The sequence below is a fragment of the Aythya ferina genome (assembly GCF_964211825.1).
Source record: "Aythya ferina genome assembly, chromosome: 1".
NCBI classification, from domain to species: domain Eukaryota; kingdom Metazoa; phylum Chordata; class Aves; order Anseriformes; family Anatidae; genus Aythya; species Aythya ferina.
In genome coordinates, this window is record NC_140296.1 from 49,304,883 (window position 1) to 49,320,225 (window position 15,343).

General features: G+C 34.6%; 1 protein-coding gene across 1 annotated transcript; it reads right to left on the reverse strand.

Annotated features, from left to right (window-relative positions):
- Nucleotides 1–5,589: 5,589 nt before the first annotated feature.
- Nucleotides 5,590–10,349, reverse strand: SLITRK6 (SLIT and NTRK like family member 6; the record flags this gene model as incomplete). Its single annotated transcript, XM_084512201.1, has 1 exon — nucleotides 5,590–10,349. One exon carries the CDS (start codon nucleotides 10,347–10,349, stop codon nucleotides 7,827–7,829), a length of 2,523 nt encoding a protein of 840 aa, XP_084368327.1. The 3' UTR covers nucleotides 5,590–7,826.
- Between the last annotated feature and the right edge of the window lie 4,994 nt (nucleotides 10,350–15,343).

Here is a 15,343-nt window from a genome sequence, read left to right on the forward strand (position 1 = left end):
ATATTGAGGAAATGTGTATAAAGAAAAGAAACACCCTTCTATTTTACCCTCAAAAATCTTTTGCAAAATCATGTTGAAATCAAAGAAATGCTGATTGGAAGGGATCTCTGAAGGTTGTCAAGTCCAATTTCCTGATGCTTGGAGCAGCATTGCTGCTTACTGTATACCAGCTGAGAATGTACAGAAAAATCCTGAAAATCTCCAAGGGATTAAGGTTCCACAGACACTTTGTATAACCTTTTTTAGTGCTGCACTACTTCCGTTAGTGAAGAAGGCTATTCTTAAAGTCCAGGTATCTTTTAGGTGTTTATTTTTGATATTGACCTCTATAACCTACACTGTGATCTCTTTACATGCTTATCTGTTGGAGAAAATGAACTTAAAAAAAATAAAAAGACATAGCTTTCACTTTTTCAGGAAGCAGTGTCAAGTGAATCTTCAGAACCTCAAATATATATGGCTTGGCTTTAAATTTAAGAATGGTAGCTGGTCTCGTGCTCACAATTCATGCTGGCTGATCAAAGACGGTGCAACAACACCACTAAGTTTTTGCACAGTTTTTAAATCTACATGTATATGTATCTGTGCAGGCAAAACTATAGACTTCTAATACAATGATGCATAAATCCAGATCTGAAAGACATATTTGCTTAGCTTTAATGTCCCTTGGAATAAGACATGAATGAAAAATTCAGAAGGAATCATTTTCTTTACAGGATTGATTTTATGTAGGAAAATAATAATAAAAAAAAAAAAAGTTTATTCTGTGATCATTTTTATGAGTAAAAATAACCATGGAATCTAGGTATGCAAGAAGTCCTGCTGACTTCAGATGACACTTTAGGGCTTAAAGCAGTGACAGATTTCAGCCTATCATACAAGATTATGTTAGAAACTATAGAACATGATTCAGCCTTCGTAATATCTTGTATGGAAGCATGAAGTTAGCTATCCTCAGAAGAGCATTTCCCTTCAGAAATGCTGTATTCATGAGCGGTCAATAGACAAAAATCTCTGCTCCCCTACCAACTTTTCTGGGGTTATACTGTTATTTTTGAGTGTACTTAAAGACACTTACATAACACATGAGGCTGTTCAAGTCTCCCTACCTTCACGTTCATTCCATGGCATCTCATGTAATCATTTACCCTTTGTGAACAGTGACATCTAAATGTTACATTTCTGATTTATTAGTATTTTACATTCATCCTTAAGTCACACGATATAATACTATGGAATATTGAACATCTTGGGCAAGATGAAAAGAGCCAGCTAAATCTTTAACTGTTTCTCAGAATTTCTTTCACTTCAACACATCACCTTAGAGGTTTTTTGCTGGCCTCCAAATATCCAAGCATACAGAGTGTCTGGATGGCCATGAACTAGCCCAGCACTGGCAGCCTGAATCTCACATCTTACTAAGTTTCATAAAGATGTAAGAGGACCACTGGGGTCCAATTTAGCAGATATAATCAAAGGAAATTTGACACACCGCATCTTTTGAAAAGTGTTGTTGCAACTACCTTTTTACAAAAGAACACAATTACATAGACTATTAATTAAGCCACTCCTTTGTGTTAACAGTGTCATGTCTTTAATTGTTTTAGTCTGAACCTCTTAGATACTTCCTATGAACTGTATGAACATACTGCACCACAGGGATGGGGATCCAAAATATTTCACTCACAAAATAGGTCATGAAGACACAAGATAATTTTGTTTGTTTGTTCCTCCCCACTAAATGCTTTTTGTTGTTGTTGTTGTTGTTTTTTTTTATTTTTATTTTTTTTCACAGCAAACTGCATTGTTTCTGCAAAGAGAAAGAAGAGGTGGGTGTCAGATTATATTTGACAGTATTGTTTTTTAATGTGTCTTAGTATGGAAATATTTAATATGTATTTAACCCAAATATGTATAATTATGAAAGTGTTATATTGGCATTCAATTAAAAAATGCAAAAATACTGACTGGGATGGCTCTTAATTCAAAACTAAAAATAATAGTTTTATAATTTAACAAAATAAAAGTTATAGTTTATTTTAAAAAGCAATTTTATGCTAACATTTCATAGGACAGATTTCTGGATGTATAAAGGGGGTCTAGATGTCTTTATATTTGAATTTATATATTTCTCTGGAGTTTAGTAGGTAATAAATTACAACTGGAAGATTTTTAAAATACTTATTTCCTAAAATAATTTGTCTCAAAATGAAATAATCTAGATGAATTGATCTACAAAGGTAAACAGATGAAGTTACAATAAATAACATTTCTCCTTAATATATGAAACTAAGTTGTTTCTTCTTTTCTCTGCTATCATTCCATAACATGAACTAAAAGTAACTGTAGAAGTAGTCCTTGTAGTAGAAGTAGGAGGAACATATGCACTCAATCTTGTTGAAACTGATTAAAAAAAAATTTTTTTCATCACATCTTGATTTCATAAAACTGAACAGCATCTGGTGTTTTACTTTCTTCTTTATGTTAACTGCTTTCCATTAGACTGTGGCTCTTAAGAATTTGTTCTGTTGTGTCAAGAAGCCAAAAGACTGTTAGGAGATGTGCAGGAAAGAAAATGCCATGCTACATCTTTTCAGTATGGCAGTTAAGTTCACCATATTGATTCCATCTACAGCTCATTTCTATTTCAAGTCAAAAACAAAACAAACAAAAACAAACAAACAAAAAAATGTATTTGATACCATCTCCTGGAACAAGATCAAGAATATCATAAACTTCAGAAAATCAAACAGGGACAAATCTTTTGAATTATAATTCAAAAATTAAGCTCTGTAATAGATCCATTTCCCTGTCCCAAATCCAGTAGGGTAAACTAAACATCAAGTGGCAGAGGAACTGAAAACTGAAGGCAATTCACACACACAGAACTTCCCCATGGAGTAGGTTTCAGTTTAGTGCTAGGGTGTTGTCTATGGCAGAGCGGGATTTGTCCATGATGGAAATTCATTAATGGAAATAAAGGTATTTTATATTTGGGCAGTACAAGAGAAGAGAAATAGACAAAGTCTTTAGCAAGTTTCTCAGCTGATCTTTTTAATTAAGACAAGCGCTTGATTGTTTTTAGCCTTGTAACAATTTCAGGACATTTACCTGAAATGTGCAGATTGTTGTGGTGTGGCTGATGAAATATATTGCTTTAGAAAATTGCATCCTCAAAATTATAATTCAGAATTCTTTCTGATGCTGACTTTGAGACTCAGTCTCTTTTTTTTTCCCTTAACACTATGCCCTGTGAAATAATGTTTTCATTGCAGTAAATACCCATGTTCTATTCACATAACAGAAACGGATCTTGATGAAGTGTTTTCCCCTCCAAGTCATCTTTATACTCATCAGTATCTTTCCAGTTTAGCAACCTATGCAGTTAGCAACCTCTACGTAGGTCACATTATGAAGAGCTGCTGTTTGGGGTTAAATTGAGGACTTCTTTATAAAGAGAAGGGCCAGAACCTGATTCTCTGATTCCAATCAGAAAATCAGTTATTGAAGGTGAAAAGGCTCAAGTTCAAATCTTGTAGATTTAACACATCACAGAGAAAAAGTATGAACTTATTTTCAATTTACAACTTGGTTATAGAAAGGATGATCTGTCATTCGAATGGAAAACGCATGAAATTACTGAACCATTTCAGAATAGACAAATAATTCATGTGCAAATTCACATTTTTTTGGTTGAAAAATGTTTGTTTTTTTTTTTTGGGGGGGGGTGTTGCTTTTTTCTGTTCATAAGCTTGAAGAGACATCACTGCAGGTAATACAAATATATTACTAAATAAATACTAAAAGTCTGTGTGAAAAACACCTGTAGCAGGAAGAAATGAGAATGTTTGACATTTATGAAGTTGGAAATATAAAAGCAGGTTAAAATAAATTAGTGCAATAGATGTATTTATTATGTTTTTTATTTAGAGAAGAGGTCTATATCGTTATTTAATATATTTTATTCACTCAAATGCAAGGGGAAAAATGTTAATGTTAGTTACTTTGAGGTACCCTAACAACAATAATATAGCTGCAAAGTACACCTGTCTTCTGTACGCTGTTCCTCCACTCAATCAAACTCAATCATTCCTCAAAATATCATGCTGACAGGAAAAAAATGGATCCACTTCATTGCAGACTGTCAAACATTGCTTTGCCTTCCAGCCTTCATTATTCTAGATAAGTGAAATGTGTAAAATCACTTACTGTGTCTGTCATTGGAAAATAAATAAGTAAATAAATACAAGAACATGGCTTTAGGAATAACAACAAAATCTGAATACCACTCCCAACTTTCCAGAAACATCAGTAACAATGTTAGGAACACATTGCTTGTGTTGAGATGGTATCAAGGATGGTATCAATGTGTTAGGAACACATTGATAATTAATATAATGAAAATAAGTTACCAAGGAACTTTTGGGAACACATACTTCATCCTTCTTTTGTTGTATAATACCTTCCCTATGTTATGATTTTATCAGCTGATACTGATATTCTTCATCTGAAGAATAATCATATAAGGCCAAATTCTTATCCCTTTTTGTTATGGCAATATAAATTTTCTTCCTGAAAAAAAATAAAAAAATAAAAAATCTCCTCATTTAGGAAGTCACTGTCTGAGAATGTAATTATGAGGAAAGTCTATAGACAGACCTGCTCTCACTTTGTAATACAAACATTTACTACATGGCAGTTCAGCAGGGACAGATGATAGGAAAATGGATGACATGCCACATTCTACTGACTTCTGGATACTGAAAAACGACTTGCAGCATTACAGACTACCACAAAGTACAGTCACCCTAATATAATGAATGGTGTGAATCACCCTGCTGATGGAAAGCTAAAAGCTAAATCTCTGTTTACTTCTGCTGAGTGATGCTCTGATACAGCTGTGTAACTGAGATGCTTTGACATGAATTTAGCTTTTTTTTTGTTTTGTTTTATTGTTATTCCTTGAGACTGCAATGCAGAAAAATGTTTTGCCACACAGTTGTCCTCAACATTCTGCCAAGTAACTGTTAGCAGCTAAGCAAAGTGACATCTGTGCATGTGGCAATTGTCTTTAGTCTAAAACTATTTCTCTTAAATCAAAGCCTGAGGGTCTGATTCATCATTTCCCTGCATCTTGCCAATTCCAGAGAATTATTTTTACACCCATTTTTTACTAATGGAAATGACTACTGAAATGAAAGACACAGAAATGCTAAAGTCTGTTTTTATATACCATATATGTTGTTGTTGATTTTTTCCACATTAATTTAAGATCTCTGAGAATTCACTGAAGGATATTTGTGGGTCTGTTTAAAATTCAAAGCTTTCTATTGTCAGTTCTATCGACTGAATTCAATTTTTCATTGTTTCTTAATAGATTATTTTCAGAATTTAATTTAGTTAGTTAGATGAAGACAATTAGAGTAATTTTAGTGCTCTAAGCCATCTCACCTGGGCTTCAGTTGCCTCTCTAGATGAAAGCAGGGGTTTCCATAGGTTCTCTGACATGTCCATGAAGATGTGCAAGGACAGCTAAAATAACACTAAATACTTAAGTTAATGTAAAATTAAAGTAGTTGCATTTTCCCCTTTGTCTCACCTTTACCTCCACAAGTAATACTTAGCATTACCTTCACTTGTCTAGAATAAAGATAGCAAGGAAAAAATATATTGCAACCAGATTTACGCTTCCTCAATACAGAGGTTTTCTAAACTGAATTATTCTCAGCTGTAGAAAGAAGAAAGAATACTTATTTTCTAATAACTAACATTTTGATTCTTGGAAGCTAGGAAGGTTGATTTCCATAGCAAAGTGATCACTTTTTAAGAATATTAATAAGGAAGTTGAATTGTTAACAGAAACAAGTGGTCAGATCCTTGGGTTACAAAAATTAGGATAACACCATCAATGTAATTATCTCTATGCAAATTTGAAAGAACTGATAATTTGACTTCTGTATACAGCATAGGAAAAAATTCTGTCAGCAGCCTATGTACCCATGTGCAAAGAAAATGAAGAAATCACATATATGTATACAAGTAGATAAGACATCAGCAGTAAGATGAACTAAAGAACGTATCTCTTTTAGTTTATCAAAACTTCAGTGCCAAGTTTGGCATACATATGTAGAAATTCAGCTGATACTTAGCTCTACAAATAGAAATTAGGAAAAAAAAATGTTATTCATGCATAGACAATTTACCAAAGATTTGTTTAGAAGAAGATAAATGCAGATCATAATTTGTGTTCTGGCACTGTGTCAACCATGCACAGAAATTGAATGGCCCTACTGCACTCCAGACAAGATGGTCCTGTCCACATGGCAAGAGTGAGAAGCCGTGTCCTCTGAAAATTCCTGAACAGTTCTAAACTTGTGCATGAAGTTGCGACCTTATTCTTTAAAAAGTGACCTCTAAGAAAAAGACATTTAAAATACTCTTTATTTCATGTTCATTGAAAGAGTTCCTTGATTTGCTTGAAAGGCAGCTAGGAATAAGCTTTTTCTTTTCTTGTGAGTTGAAAAAAAAATAAAAAATAATAAAAAAATAATAAAAAAACAATAATACAAAATTATACAGAATAAATAGTAAATATAAATCTAGCTAGAATTCATTGCAAAAATAAATCTGCAGTGTTCTTCTTTTTTTCCCTATTTCCCCACAACACTATTTTCTTCTAGATTCTGCAAAATATAACATATTTTTTGTACAAACAACATCTAAATACTATTACTGTTCCTCATACATGTGTTTTGTTGCAGTTGCACAAAACTGTTTTGTTGTAGGGAGGGGTGGAGTTGCTTTTGGGTAGTGTCAGTCAGGACCTGCTTTTGCACCTGGAATCTCCTAGCCACAGCAAACTTATTCCCTCCACGTATATTTAAAGCCAGTACAGAAGTTATTTATATATATTGATAGACATATAAAAAATCAAACTTATTAAACACAGCAATATATTTACAGCTGATTCTCAGTAGCTTTTCAAATTGCCCATGATTATGAGTTGAAACACCAGTGATGCACAATATTTTATAGCAGCAGCTTAAGAAAAGATTGTCCAAACTTAAGTAAAGCTATCAGATAGGGAAAGTATGCAAAGGCTTGCTTTTTTTTTTTTTTTTCTTCTTGTTGTAAGATGTTGGGTAAGCATAGATATTTTCCTTCCTCATGCTGATAAAGAACATATTTGATGAAGTTCCATGTAAATATCAAGTATTTGAAGGCTCTGGATGTATGGGTGCATATGCAAAAATATTTCATTTTGTTTTTAACTGACATTTAGTATGACAACTTTTCAAATCCTTTCATATTTATTACAAGGGTATGTTAGGTGTTGTTGTAGACAATGGCCATATATGCAGTGCATATGCTAATACCTAACCAATACGCTCTAACCTTGTGACTACAAACACAGGTGTTTTTGTTTGTTTGTTTTAAGGAATGTAATTAATTTGACAGAAAAGGAGTACAAGAAACAAATATTTTTCCATAGATTACGTACAGAAAGAAGAGTGCCATACACACCTTTAAAACACGTTGAGGAGTATTGCAATAAGCAATCTTCCTCCCACAGTTCAGTCATACAGTTCATGTTTAACTGGGGGTAAGATATTATCTGCACACAACCCCATGGCTTCCCACAGTGATCCCTGAGTTATTTTTGTTTGTTGTTGTTGTTTTTTTGTTGTTTCTTTTTTATTCTTTTTTGCTAGGATTACTGCTGTGCTTAAGTTCTGACTGTTGACTTGTTATTATAAGGCACTTATTTACAGCGGTTCTAACTTAAAATAGAATTAGAGAAATTTGGCCCAGCCCAATGCATCATTTCATGTTTGCTGCTCCAAGACTTCCAGGTAGTCAGGCTCAGCATGTAAATTAGCTTTGAGTTCAAAATACTCATTTTTAGTTTGTTCTAGAAAAACTTTTCTTGGCCTGGAGTACATTAGTGTCTCCATTAACTTCAGTTCCTCATGTGTTCCAGGATAATGAACTTCCATTTCAGGCTGGAGCTGGACAATATTTTTTCGTAGGTACTCTGTGATCCCTAGTTGCTGCAGTTCTCTCTCTTTTTCAAGAATGTTTCTATACAAGCAGCTGGCATCTTGAAAAGACAGAAATTCAGCAGATTGATCTGTAGCTTTATATTTGACATTTGAACCAGTAAGAGGTGAACTATTCTCTCTTTCCAGGAGGCTTCTGCGGAGATGTTTGGAATCATTAACTACTTTCTCACTTCCTTCCTCTTGTTGCTCCATGTGTTTGGGGCTGAAGGATGGGCTGTGATAGACCTGAACCATGGGAGTAACCATACGTTGCTCATAGAGAGCTGCAGCTGGGCGCTCTGTTGTGTGGTGTGTTTTCTTATGCCCATACATGCTGTACTGGAGGTGAACTGGGCTACTATCCCTCATTTGTTCATTTGCTTGCTTCTTTTTACATCTTCGCCGCCGATGCAGAACAAGAACAACTATGCCTGCTGCACAAAATACGATAGTTATAAACACAATTAGAAGTCCTAGTATTAGAACAGAAAGTGGGACAGCGTCTGTAAGGGACCGCAGGATTGTGTCTGCAGTGTTGGTAGTAGTAGTGGAAGTTGTCACAACCACAAAACTGGCATGAGATGGTAGGGCAGGGCTGTTTAATAAACCTGGACACAATACTTCACTGTTCAGGGATTTCAGTTCTTTTTTTTCTAGGTGTCCTGGAGATTTACAAAAAATATCACCCATCATTGTGTTCTTACTCAGCTTTTGTATCCATTTTTGCAGCCCAACTGAATCACAGGTACAATCCCATGGGTTGTCTTCAAGTTCAATTTGTACCAGCATATCCAGTTCATCCAAGACATTGCTCACAGGCAGATGAGCAAACTGGTTTGTTTTTAGGTTTAATCTTGTAAGTGGAACCCCTGAAAAGATATGGGGTGGTAAAGTCTGCAGAAGGTTGTTATTTAAATAGAGGACCTTAAGTTTTGGCATCACATTAAATGTCCCCGGCAAAACTTCTTTGATGGCATTATACTCAAGGTACAAGTATTCAAGGTGCTGAAGGCCAAGAAAGAGATTCTGACTTAGCTTTGTAAGATGATTGCCATTGAGATATAATTTCTGCAGTCTAGTCATATTCATAAAAGATCCTTCCTCGAGGATTTCAATACGATTGTTCCCCAGATGAAGCATTTCCAGGCTAGCATAGTCTACAAGATCTGACTTCAGCAATGTCTGAATAATGTTTCCAGCTAGAATAAGCTTTTTAGGATTTGTAGGAGGAGGTCCTAAATCAGACAAGCTTTCAATATTTCGCTCTTGGCAGTGCATGAGAACTCCTGAGAGCATATGGCTGGTGCAGTGACAGGGAATGGGACAATAGATTCCTGGGAATTGAGTAGTTGGCTTTGAAGTATGAAGCACTAAACCTGATTCTTTAGTAGGAGCTTTCAGGATAGGAATGACCTTAGTTGATAGGTGACTATCACCCATAGAGGTGGTTACAACCAACGGTAATGACCCTGAAGGATCTTCAAGTTCATTGACAGGATGAGTAGGACAAAGTGACTCTTTCTTCAATCGGCTTAAGATGCTGCCTTTGATAACTGGAGGGTTATTGCAAACAACATCACCTATAATTGACTGAGGAGGCATATTTTCGAGCCATATCTTCAGCTGAAGCAAATCACAGTTACAGACCCATTTATTGTCTTCCAACTGAAGGTCTAGTATTCTACCAATGTGTTCTAGAAAGCCAACATACGGCAGTGTCTGTAATTGGTTTCCACGGAGATCTAAATGGGTCAATGGCACAAAACGAAATATGTTCGGAGGAAGATTCTCAATGGCATTATCATTCAAAATAAGCACTTTAAGCCTGTTGAGCTTGCTAAAGGCACTTGCTTCAATCACTGTGATGAAATTGTTGTCTGCTTGAAGAAACTCCAAATTTTCCAATCCATTAAATGTATCTTCTTTAAGTATTTCTAAAGAATTGTGATTGATATGAAGTTGCTTAAGAAAGCTGAGACCACTGAAAGCCCCAGGCTCGATATCTGCAATGTTATTAAATCCAAGATGTAGAGAGATAGCATTAACAAGGCCAGCAAAATCGTTCACATGTAACGTAGTCAGGCCATTGTTTAACAGATTAAGATGGAAAGGCCGTGATGGTGGGACATTTACTTCTGATACCATCTTGATGCCTCTTTCTTCACAGTTTATAATCACGGTATCATCCTTTTCTTCGCAGGAACACAAACTCTGACAAGATCCTCTGACTGAAGAAAAAGAAGACTCTGACTGGAAAGGGTCAGATGCAACCAGAACTGAATATACTGTAAGAATCCAGAGCTTCATCTTGCCCAGCAGATTCTATACAAAAAAAAAAAAGGGGGGGGGGGGGAGGGGGAGAAAAAAAAAGCAAGAGTCATGATTTCACAGTTTGTGGTTTTGTGTTTCTTTCTTTCTTTCAGGGGGCGGGGGGTTGAGGGGTGCTTTCCACTGACCTGCCTCACCTTTTCTAGCATTATTATATCCTGCAAAGCATTTAAATGATTTTCTAAGCAGAGAGAAATATATTTAATTTAACATACTGAATCAATAGACACAGTAATAAGGAGGAGTGCTTCAGTACTTTTATGCTGATACACCTAAGTAAGAGATAATCAGGAATGCATTGTATTTATTTATATATCATACATAGACCATTTATATGCCATATGTTTTGACAGTAGACAGAAATAGTAAGTTACTGCCCCAAGCAACTTATATCAAGGCTAATATATTTTGGATCATTTCTTTGTGTCACCATATAGCATTGCAGATTTTAACAGTATCTTGCTAAGCTCAACTTAATGTTGTCCAGCTGTTAAAGAGAGATAAAAGATTTGTTTTTGTTCAACAATGTTTTGTAAGCAAAAGCCCATTCAGGCAGGATACAGGGAATCCCTCCTTTGGTTCTGCATTATGTATGTAAATTAAAAGATCCTTCCTCTGCAATCCTTGTACCCCCCCAGACTGAAAAGTAAGTAGGTAAAATATTGCTTTTCCTCTAATTAAATTTTAATGTGCATGGTTTAGTTCATGTATATTTAGTGAAGGCAGAAACACAACACATTTTAAGCCTCTTTAGTAATGTATGGTGTGCACACAAAATAATTGTGTACGCAAAGAAAAGAAGAAGAGAGTTTACAATGCAGTACATTTCAGAAGAAACAACTAGGCAAGGAGCAAACAGTTTTTTTAAGACTATTTATTAAGCTCCTTCCAACTATTAGAATTATTAACACAAATATTTTGAAATGTACGCATAATTAACTTTGCCTTTCTACTTACAAATCATCACCAGTATCACAAATACATTATGTAACTTAACTTGTCAGCCGTCTAACTGATCTCAAACTCTGCAATACCAGAGAAATGCATCATTACAGTACAACTATGAAGTCAAGAGCAAAATCTACACAATGAAATCAAACGTTTGTTATCGTTTGAAATTAGATTATGCTACACCTCATTTGAAAATTCTGTTTCTGTCTGATTAGCAGGAACAAAGATATTTCTTGATCTATGAGATGGAGCAAAATCTCTGTTTATAATCTTTAATTAAAATAAATATTTCCACATTTCCTAAAAGAAAAAAAAAAATCTTACAGTGGACTGGAAGATTTACAACAATAATTTTGGGGTGCTTTATTCATTCTAGGCTTTATTCATTCTAGGCTGAACTAAGCTTGTTTCTTAAAAAAATCCAGCTAATAAAGGTCACATGATGTTTCAAAGTAAGCTATTAAAACATGGAATACAAAATGTCACTACAGAAAAAAAACATCATTACAGAATTAACCATTTGATGTCTTAATTTCTGAAAGATTAGTTAATCTATTCAATTATATGTGTGAATATTCTTATAGTGTGGCTAAATGTTCTGTCATTTCTCAGCAATACAGTTTAAACAATCAAATACCTTTGTTACTAGCAACACTTCAAGGTTTCTGTTACAGGAAGATATAGAGATTTAAGTATCCAAGGACTTCATTGCTCTCTTATGAGCATTACACATACAAACCACACACATAAAAAACAAACACAAACAAACACACACACACACACACAAAAAAAAAAAAAAAGGTAAATGACTGCAGAGTGAACTGTATTTTTCCTCCATTAGAAATTTCTGATAACTGGAAGCAGATGTAGGAGTTTAAAAGCAGTGACTGCAATTCATAATATGAGAAAGTGCCTTTAAATATATGGTGTTTTATTTCTGTTTCAGTAAAACAAATACGTATATATATTTGTCTCATACAATAGTCCTTGAACTACAGCTGCCCATGTTTAATATATATAATCTCTATTAAGTTTTTCCCCCCACCTCCCACCCCAAAAAGTACTGGGAACAGGCTACAACATGCCAAAACTTTACTTCAATGTATGCAGGATAATGCTAGGATCACAGTATACTACATATTTTTTCATGCTTTACATGCATCAATATCTTTTCTTCTGAACCACATTAAAAAAGAATGTAGCCTTTTGACACAGATGCCATCTTTAAACCTATTGTATGACTATTTGTACTTGTTTGCACACTTTTTTCCCCCCCCATAGGAATTCTAGTTTCAAGCTGCATTGAATTCAAACTGTATTTACAAAGCCCCAGAGGAAATGTAAATGAAAAAAAAAAAAAAAAAAAAAAAAGTAATCTGAAAAGCATGTTGCATTCTAATACATATTGAAAAAATTGTTTATAAAAATGAGAGCCCTCCTCTCAAAGATGAAAGTAGCAACATTTGTAACCAATTGGAAAACATTCCCGTTTTAATCATCATCATACTTCTGTGGGCAACACTGCTAGAATTCTCACACACATAAATAGACACATGCTAAAAATTAATAAGATTTTTTTTCCCCTTTAAAACTTTTGTTTTGGTCTGAACACTCAGCAATATGTAATGAAACTCTCAGTGGGCTACAACTGTAAAATAAAAACCACTTTCAAGTACCATTAGATCAATATTTACTGAATGAATTCACAATATAATAAATTTTAATTTAAAAACTTAATAAGGCTGACCTTTCTCTGTTTCATGTGGTGAGATTTTTCAGCAAACTACATGGTAACTTAGGTTTGTTGGTTTTATCTACTTTCATGAAAGTCATTACTAGCTGCATAATGTAATTGAGCTTTTTCAATGTGCTTTCTAAAAGACTAAAAATGTCACAGTCCTTTCTACAAGGGAAAGTTGAATACTTTCAGGAGTAGTCAAATGTTTGTCAAATAATAATCAATAACAGCTTTTTTTTTTTTTTTTCTTTTTCTTTCTTTCTTGAAGTTTTATTATTTGTTTGTTTTAATTCATCTGCATAAAAAATGCAAGTTGAGGAATTTTAAAGTCTCCAGCCTGGAACTGGTGATTTCTAAAAGCTTTCAGGAATGTTTATTAAATTCTGAATAGAGCCACAGTCAGATTTAAGATCATTCATGCACTTCAGAAAATAAAAAGAAACACACATTCCTCCCACCTTCAGCTGATTTCAGATCAGTGTTTTCTTAATATACACACTCAACTATCCACATACACTGTTAACAGATTGCACCTGGAAGACCATTTGCAATACAGGGTAAACAGCCATCGTTCAGCATAAAAGTTATACTAAGTCATGCAGAAAAATAAATTCAATTGATAAGAAATGAGTTTCTTACACCCTAAACTAATGAACTAGATTTTATCTTACCTGCACAGCCGTAAAACTGCCCAAAATACCCAGTAATACACAGTTGGAGCAGCTGTTTGAATGCAATGTAATTTTTCTTTGTGAAAAATGCACACTTTGCTCTGAGTTTCTTTGCTGCAAGCTCTGGTAACGTTACAGCTCCATAAAGTCAAAATCCTTGTTCAGAAGACAAAGTACAAAGCTTTCAACTGAAAAAATCGTCCAGACAGAGTGCACATTAAACCATCCTGTAATCAGTTGTCCTTTTTCCTCAATTAAAATTCACAGCATACTTCACAGCTATGCTGACTTTTCTGCATATAGTTAACTGTTTGCAAGCATTTGGATGCAGTAAACAAACAAGATGTTCAGCAGGGCTTTACTTGATCACTTGGTTTGTCTGATTTTTAGATCCAAGCTGCTTCTATGTTCTCTCTGCTGTTTCTAGTCTTTCTTGTTAGCTCAGTTTGTTATTAGTCAGATTGCCAGGGGCTGGGAGGTAGGCGTAAATAAAGAGACTTCTTGGCTTTTGACTCAGCCTTTAAGCCCTTCCCCATCAGAGAGCTTTAATCTGCCAGTGTCATTTAACACAAGATATAGCTCCACCTTGAGACAGATCAGCTCCTCCTTCTCCTGAAACTCGCCTCACCTCCTTTTTTTTTTTTTTTTTTTTTTTCCCTTATCGAACTGAACCTCGGAAAGTAAAATTCAGCTAAATATCTTGTGGATTGCTATTAATGGATGATTTTGCTAAACAGTAAACGTCTGCTGCAGCTCTTGCCTTTTGTTCTCTTAGACAGATCTTGCACTTATTTTATATCTGCAAATGCTTGCTTTAAAAATGGAAAAAAAATACAGATTTAATACACTTCACAAAACACACAACAAGGAAAACTTTGTCCTCTGGAAAATATGTCTATCACAATACAATGAAAGGTTATTCAAAAATATAAATGAGACAGTACAGCTTAGTCTAGTCAACCCAGCTTGACTGGGATAGGGATGAAGATTTACAGTTTTACATGCTTTATTTCTGAAAAAAAAAAAATATATATATATATAGATAGATAGATAGAATATTAGTGCTAATGTTTGCACAGTGATTACAGTCAGTGCTTTTTAAAACTGCCATTTGCGTTTTGTAGGAAGAGAACTGGTTTGATTCTAATTGTCTGTTTTACAGATATTAGTACAGTGTGTTGGTATCCATCCAAGTGAGATTCTATTCTATTTGCCTGCAACATTTATTTGATAAAAGTCAGTCGGGGGACAGGGGTGTGTGTGTGTGGGGGGGTACAATCTTAAAGGCATGTATTCTGTGTTAGGTATTAATATATTTAGATGCAGTAGGACTATGGCAAAATGTTTCATTCATCCAAGAAACATTTTCATCCTCCTTCCTGCACTGCTTCAGCTGATTTTATATGCTACAAATACTACTTCCTTGTTCGTCCTACTGCCACAAAAACACAGACCAAATCTGTTGTTTGGTGAGATCTGTTCCTTGGCATACTTATCTTGTAGAACAGATCCAACAGATCTGTTCCTTGCGCATACTTATCCTGTAGAACATACACTTTCTGTTTTGTTTTTCATGTCATGTCTTTGATTACTTTACTGATTGTTTATTAGAG